This window comes from Montipora capricornis, chromosome 7 (genome assembly GCF_036669925.1).
Source record: "Montipora capricornis isolate CH-2021 chromosome 7, ASM3666992v2, whole genome shotgun sequence".
In the NCBI taxonomy this organism is placed as follows: domain Eukaryota; kingdom Metazoa; phylum Cnidaria; class Anthozoa; order Scleractinia; family Acroporidae; genus Montipora; species Montipora capricornis.
In genome coordinates this window covers 12,700,238-12,708,197 of record NC_090889.1, presented here as the reverse complement: position 1 = coordinate 12,708,197, position 7,960 = coordinate 12,700,238, and the positions used below count along the sequence as shown (strand labels likewise).

At 38.9% G+C, this 7,960-nt stretch overlaps 1 protein-coding gene across 1 annotated transcript in view; it reads right to left on the bottom strand.

Moving 5' to 3' along the window:
- The window catches only part of LOC138058200 (cytosolic Fe-S cluster assembly factor NUBP2-like), a 24,957-nt gene extending 17,044 nt beyond the window's left edge, over positions 1-7,913 (bottom strand). Inside the window, exons 1-7 of the mRNA XM_068904105.1 lie at positions 7,755-7,913; positions 6,441-6,504; positions 5,806-5,889; positions 5,411-5,472; positions 3,226-3,329; positions 1,099-1,161; positions 90-118 (exon numbers count right to left, since the gene is read on the bottom strand). Of these exons, the coding sequence (XP_068760206.1) occupies positions 90-118; positions 1,099-1,161; positions 3,226-3,329; positions 5,411-5,472; positions 5,806-5,889; positions 6,441-6,504; positions 7,755-7,805 (457 nt within the window). The 5' untranslated portion in view covers positions 7,806-7,913. The remainder of the gene's footprint in view (positions 1-89; positions 119-1,098; positions 1,162-3,225; positions 3,330-5,410; positions 5,473-5,805; positions 5,890-6,440; positions 6,505-7,754) is intronic.
- Between the last annotated feature and the right edge of the window lie 47 nt (positions 7,914-7,960).

Genomic DNA, 7,960 nt, shown 5'->3' with positions numbered 1-7,960 from the left:
CATGCAAAGTTTTATGGACTCACGTGAGACTCTGAATTAACACAGAGCGGTTAGTAACAGTACTGATACAGGTAGACATCTATTAGTACCTGTTTTCCTTGGACCACGCCATATAATCCTATACAAACAATGAGATAATTCTGTTTAACAAGTGACAATATCATATGCTGTTGCTTTGCAAGAGACGCACAGTTATTCCAGTATCAGAGAGATTTAGCTTGGAGTTTAAGGCAAACATAGGGCTGACATTTGTGCATGCAGTTTGACGTTTGCCGTCCCACACAAACTCGATGCTAAATCTCTCAACTGGAAAGTTCGAACGAGCTAGAAGAAACATTAATAGTACGTCTATTTAAGCGCTTCGAGCATTTTGTTTGTCTTAATCGGGAAGTACAAGAATTATGCGACTGAAGGAACGACAATCAAGACGAATAATAAACTTCATTGAAGTGTCAAGTCTTCTAGCTCTGGGACACCAATTGGAGACACTAGGTAGAAATCAAGTGAAACAGTGATTTTTGAGGAGAGGGGAAAACCGGAGTACCCGGAGAAAAAGTACATGGAGCAGAGTAGAGAATCGACTAACAAACTCGACCCACATATGACGCCGAGTCAGTGGTAATCCAACCACGGCCACATTGGTGGGAGGCAAGTAATCTCAATACTGCGCCAGCCTTGCTCCCTTAAATTTGAAGTTCCTCAAGACACATACTTAAGAGTGCCTTGACCACTAACTCGACTTCTTGAATGATCTAACCCGAGGTCGTGGGTTCAATTCCCACCCTGGTCAGAGTTTTTCTCTGTCCTTGTGTGGTCCCATTTCCATAAGTAGGGCTAACGCTCACATGGTTCATATGGGTAGACAACTAGCACTTTACATTACCCTCTAATAGTTAAGTCTGTTGAGATATAAATGCTACACGGTCAACTTTTGCAAAAACGTAACCCTTCCTTGCTCTTGTAGGTAGACAACTGGCTGCATTCTTGGCGACATAGTATCACCGCGTTTAATGTGTGGGTTCTGTAGTCACTTCTTACATTACAAGGCGCAAGCCTTAACTCTTAAAAATCAAAATTTGAGATTTAGGTTCAACTCACGCGCTATCTCCTTTCTCTAACAGGGAACCCACCGACATAACTTTGACATCAAAATGAGGAGATCTAAATGAAAGAAAATACCAAAAGTTGTCTTGTATAAAAAATGAAAGTCAAGCACATATAATTATTGATCCGACATATGTTCAGATATACTTGTATTGACATACTCCCGACTGTGTGGCTTCCACTAGCTTAGTTGGTAGAGCATTGCACCGGCATTTCAGAGCTCATGGGTTAGAATTCCGTTGACACCACGTGAATTTCTCAACGACTGGTGTCTATATGAGACAATTGCTTAAGGTAATTCCCTTGAAATTGTTCTACTATCAAACTTTTTTGGATACTTGGCATAATTAACATTCATGATATGAACATTAAAAAAATGCAATTAAAAAATGGGGTCACCGTGCTTGTTTACGCGTCAGCAGCGTCTTAAAATGGGGTATTTTTACTGTTTTCGCGTTAAAAATTCGAATCACCTTCATACAGAATTAACTCTTGGTTACTTCAAAGACACAAAATTTTATTTTGAAAATAAAGCTTCTTTTATTTACATAAGCAGTATTGCTTCATTTACGCCGTCTTTGATTCCCTGGTTGTGGGAATAGTGCACTTTTTGGGACAGTTCCGTGGTTAGCTTGAAGTCCTCGCCTTGGGTAAAATACACCCAGTACGGAACTGTTTTCCAAAAAAAATTATGTTCTACTATCAAACTTTTTTTCTTCTTCAAATTTGTTCTTTATTAGACTGTTCTTAGCAAATACCTGAAAAAAAAATCGGGGGTCACCGTGCTCGTTTGAGAGAAAAGGAGCATTTATTTCGCTATCGGGTTTAGTTTGAGCGAAATCTCTTACGTTTTGTATGCGCACGTGCTCATGTGCGCGCGCTAATGACGCAAAAATCGTGCGCAGTAGGGATGCGCAATACAATACTAAGAAATTTCCTTAAATTGTCCAGCTAAGGTCCGATGATCACTTTTCGTTCACATACATTACACAGTTATTAAACTGAAATGATGTGGTATGGCTACAGTGAACACTGTGCTTCTAAAAGTCCACCTCCTTAACTCCTCTGAAAACTGTACACTGTACACTGTTCTTATTTAATCCTCTTTCCTCTGCAGTTCACGCAGTCTCTATCTTCTCGAACGCCAGCAGCTCGAGCTGCTAAAAGTAGTACGTAGGCAAAGAAGCCTGAGTCCGTGGAAGCTCACTGAATAAAATTGTTCCTTTGTCAACATGATCTCCAAACCGAAAAAAAGGATTATCATGCACATGTATAACATCATCATCTACAATGTAGCTTGGAATCTATCGTAATCATAATATTATAATAACAGTTCCTAGTCCTATATAATTAAGAAAAAAGAAAATGAGAGCAAAAACGCCCTCTGTACACTTTGGACTTATCGCCTTATGTAAGGCAATCCAAGACAGACTTAGATTCTGTATTGCACACTGTGGATTACAATCCGGCTTCCTGACGTGTCATATCTCAGATATAAAATTTTCGAAGGATTTCCAATCAGCTGAATGGACTCGAGATTCCAAGGCCCTGGATTTCAGATTCTACACACAAGGATATTCTGGATTCTTACATCCGGATTACCTTACATGGGCCGAGGCTGGAATTGAAAACAAAGCTTGGACTTTCAATCATCACATGGCAAAAGGAATGAGCTACCGGGATTTCTCTAGATATTATCTTGTTGCCATCCGGCATAGAATCACTACTCAACAGTAATTAGGCCCAAGCCCTGATTTAGAAATGTTTTGCTTAATTGTGCCTAGTTTTGTGACCAACTCTTTTTGTTGGCGTCATTAATTGGGTGGGGCTTAATTAATGCAGTTGTTTATCCTTACTTGAGGAAAAGAAATAAATTATTGGCAAACACTGCAACATTATTATATGTATTCCTAGAAACGAGTGATGCAGAAGAACAAGAAGTGCTGAAGAGTGACGTTGAAAGGCAAGGAACACTTTGTAATGCTGATCAAAATCAGCATGCATCTAATTACGTAAATCTCTGGACAAAATTAATCTGAACTTCTTGCCTGCTATGAGGAACCAATCAAATTGCAAGAACCTTAAAATTCCCCTCTTATGCCAAAGAACAACTAATCTCACCTCAAAGGCATCCACCCATACGGGGAATTTACAACTTGTTGCCCCTCAATTGCCATTAACTTGGGTATACTGGGACCACAAATGTCCAGGTCTACCAGGCCAACCTTTATAAAACACCAAAAATATATCTTTGAATATTGAGCTCCCCCTGCAACAATAATATTTATTAATGATCTATGAAGATGCCTGCAGTCAATACAAAGGTCTGGTGTACCCCACTGCAAATCTTACAACAGCTCCAATGTTAGCCTACATGTAATTAATATTTTTACACCTAAATTGATAATTACGAAAAAACTGTAATTATTAATTTTAGAAATAGAATACTGCTTATTATAAGCTACCACACCATGCATTTATACCTCAACTCCACCAATTCATCTCATATTACAATGAGCTAGCTGACACACCTGATTTAGAACTTAACTGCAAATAGGGTACCTGAAAAAGTTTCAAAGTTCACGACAAAAGTGTTTTCAAAAGCTCCCCACCATCCACCAGCCTGAGGTTGTTTTGTTTCACGAACGAGTGTCTATAAATTCAATCACTTGATAAAGATTACCTATGTGATGGAATTGGAAGCTAATCTGCACTTAAAACTCTCAACCCTAAAATTTGATGTTTCTTTATGTTTCAATTTTCCATGGAACAGGATCCAATATCATTTCTTTTCTAAGATAAATTTTGTTAATATCTCATTGTACAGATACATTGTGCAGTATAATAATTATATTTTATTATATAGGTATTGATGAAATACCAGGATTTCTCCTTTTACTAAAAAATCATATCTTCACCGCGCACAGTGAACATATCATTTTTATCTTTCACATGTGAGGATATAGGTGTTGTCATGGTAACCAACATGATTAGCCAATAAAACGCAAGCTTTCTCTTCCTTGTAAGATACTTTTGTGCTTTAATATAATTCTTCTATACTACATTAACATTTTTATTGCAAAATTTGACATTATCATGATTTGTTTTTCATAACTTTCATATCTTGTTTCATGTTACACAACATGCGCATTTTAGCGGTTGGTGACCACTTTTTCATCATTTCGAAACTGAATAAAACAAGTTGTTTTAAATCTAGACATTTCATCAATATCTATATAATAAACAGAACATTACATGGCCGCTTGGGGATATGAATTTTATCTTCTCGTGCTGAAAGTATCTCTCACTCGTTCGCTTCGCTCACTCGTGAGAGATACTTGCAGCACTCGAAGATAAAATTCGTATCCCCGCGCGGCCATGTAATATCCTCTATATCTACTCTCTCAGTAGAGCCTATTAGCTAGGAGCCTCTTGATCCTATTGACATTAATATTGCCCCCCCTCCCCCTCCTCATAGTCATCATCATTATCATCATCATTGTTGCCGTCATTGCCGCTGTAATCATCATTGCCATGGTCATCTTTGTTGCTGCCAATTCATCATTATCACAGGGTTTTCAATTGCCCGTAAACTTGCCGCCTACTTTTCCTTGGAAGTTACTTCAAATTTTACAAATAACATGAGAAACATTTGCACAGAACATGAATCTTGGATCCAGAGGGTTTTTCTCGAGAAAAACAAAAGAGACGCGTGAATTCTGAGTAATTTCGGCTGCCATTTCTGTTTCCCTGTCCATGTCAAAGATCAAGCACACACATTTTTTGAGGCAGTGGTCCAGCAGTCCAGTACTTGGTGTAAGCTGTCTGATTTGCTAACTACATTCTGAAGCTTGACAAGACGACATTCGCAAAAGGCCTTTTCAGTCACGACAGACAAAATACATTGCACGCAGCAGTACGGAATGCAAAGATGCCTTAAAGGGGGCTATGTCACAATATTTTAGCGTCTTTTCAAAACCCAAAGTATGTCTTGCCATCAAATGTACTCTCCATGAATAGAAAAGCCACAATTTAATGATAATTAGACTAAGTGTTGTGTTCAAATACTCTTTAAGGCTAATTTATTTTGTGCTCCAGAATGCAGGAAATGCATTCTAAGGGGCCCAAATTTCAAAATTACCCTGGACCCCCCTACAAGCTCGTGCCTTCGACTCTCGGAAAGCACATCTTTGGTGCATGTTGTCCATTCTCCACCCACTCCTCAGGTTTTGCCGGCTACTAAAAATTCCTATTGAAAACCCTGTCTCATCATAATCATCAACACCATCACTATCACGGTTAATACCTTTTTACCCATATTGGAAAGGGCTACGCTCAGAGTTGCGGCTACGCTTGATTTACCAACACCTGCAAAAAGAGGAGGAATATAAACCTTGATAAGAGCTGAAATAACTAAAAAAACTCATCCCAACGAAAGGCTCTTTTGAAAAGATACATACAAGATAGTACAACATCACTATGAATGCCTGGGTTCTGTACACTCCTCCCAACACTATCCAATGTTTCGGCTTTCTTTTAAGTAGATATTCCATAATTTTTATAAATACTCAATGCTACAGTACACAGTCAAGTACTATGCATATGTATAGTGTAATTCAATTGCTACTGCAGTGACGTGTATTACATGACTTCCAGCCATACTGTACCTCAACCAATGTGGCTAAAATTAATGTAGTGTACCTCCTTTTCCAGACAGTATAAGAATTTTGTGTTGAATTGCATTCATTCGCAAATCAATCATTTCTTGATCTGGATCCACACCACCTGTTGATAGCAAAAAAGTTATTAAGTTTTAATGCCAATACAATTAAATGAACTCAGTGATGCACTAGAAAAACAACTGATTTTCTCAATTTAGGCTGTGCATACAATCATGTATTATTAATACCATTCACTCTTGGGAGTGAGGCTTAATTGACAGATTTTACTCTGTCTAACACCAATCGTTAAGTGGGGGTGTTCTGGGATACCTGAGGGGTCAATTGATCAATGGGTTAACAAAATAATGGTTCATAACGCACTGAATGAAGGAGCAGACCTAAAATTCTCAATACACAAGGAACAGATAGGGTGCAAGAAACACTTAGAGAGTTAGTACATAACATGGACTGGGTATAGGCTGCAAGACTAGGTCAGCACTGCTCAACTAGAGAACTCAATAAAACTGACTGACAATAAATACACTGATCCTGCTCACTGATCTTGGGTCCACAGCTGCCCAGTTTTCTACAATGACTGTACTTCTATTCAACGAAACAAGCCAAATGGCCAGATTTGTAACAGTTATCACATATTGTTATGTTAATTTACTGTACCTTGCTGACTGCATAGATATTGTCCAGGGCATCCTTCGCAAATGCTGGCTTTTCCTGCTAAAGACTGGTAAAAATTTGAAAAGGAGAATACTTTTGTGTCATTAGTCAATACACTCTAATAACCCTTTCACATCTGAAGCAACCCTCAATTGGATTTTGACAATAATTAGAATGCCCAATGCCAAATACCAAATGTCGAATACTCCTGCCCTTGGTGCCCTGGCTGAACTACTTACTTACGTTAGAATGATGCACGGGGTCAACATTGAAGTTGGACAATGAAGCTGAAAGGGAAACATTATCAACCATTTTACAGTTCTGTGCTTAGCTACCAGGCCTTTGAGTAAAAGCGAGGTTGGAGTTGACCTAATGCTTTGATACAAACCTCATTGCTTTTATTATGTAAATCATGTTGTTGTAATACTACCGGTAATGAGTTTCATTTACATCAGAAAAGCAGTACGGTTTGTACATGTAATTCAAAACAAGGTCAATTCAAGCCTCTTTTTATTCAAAGGCCTCGTACCTGAGCACAGATCGAACTATAAAATGTTGACTATTGTGCAGTTTCATTGTCTCAGGTGGACTAAAGAGGTGACGCCAACCTGTCTGTTCACTCAGAATTTAATCAAGTGAGTGAATAAAGTCTACAATAAGTGCCAAAAGGGTTGAGACACTTTCCCTTTTAGGGAAATTATCTTGGATAAATCTCTCCCGCAAAGTCTTTCCATCAAACGCCTCCACCCCACCCCCCAAAACAATGATGTTTTCTTATCACCAACTCTTCCTTTTTCTGTTACCAACATTGAAGGGGGGAGGCAGGGAGAGAGGGGGGAGTGCAAGTGGAAAATGTAACGTTAAGGTGATTTTTTCCTAATTGTTGTCTTCCCAGTTCAGTGTCTCAACTACTTTTGTCGCTTATTGTAGAGAAGTTGTCACATGACAACCACCACTCAACCCCCCCTTCCTAATGCAGCAGTGTTTTCCCTTTGTGCTTTTCACGTCGACAGGCATGTGCTGCAAGTTCAATATTCCTGATATGTACCCACAGTGTAACAAGCTCAAAATACTTTGCTACGGCATAAAGCAGCACGTATGAACAAAGGTGATTGATGCTGCGGTGTGGCATCCGCAATGTTCCGGGGTCGTTGAGAGCCCAATTTAATATTAAAGATGTCCAAAATGCCACATGCTTTAATCAGAGTCTGCTTTAATCACTCTGCTCTAATACGAACATATCTTAATACGAACTAATCACTCTGCTTTAGTCTAATCACTCTGCTTTAATACGAACATATCTTGAACTGAACTTACCGTTTCTGATGGGCAACCTACTGCACTAGCCTTATCGCCATCTGATTCCATGCCCCTCTTACCCCTTTAGCAATAAATATTTATATTCGTTGACAAAAAAAATTATTTGCATGGCGTCACGGGGCAATCACGCAACATGCTGTTCTAAGAGTCAGCATAATAAGGGATACATGAAGTAGCTGCTTTCTGAGGTAAGCTTGCGTGAG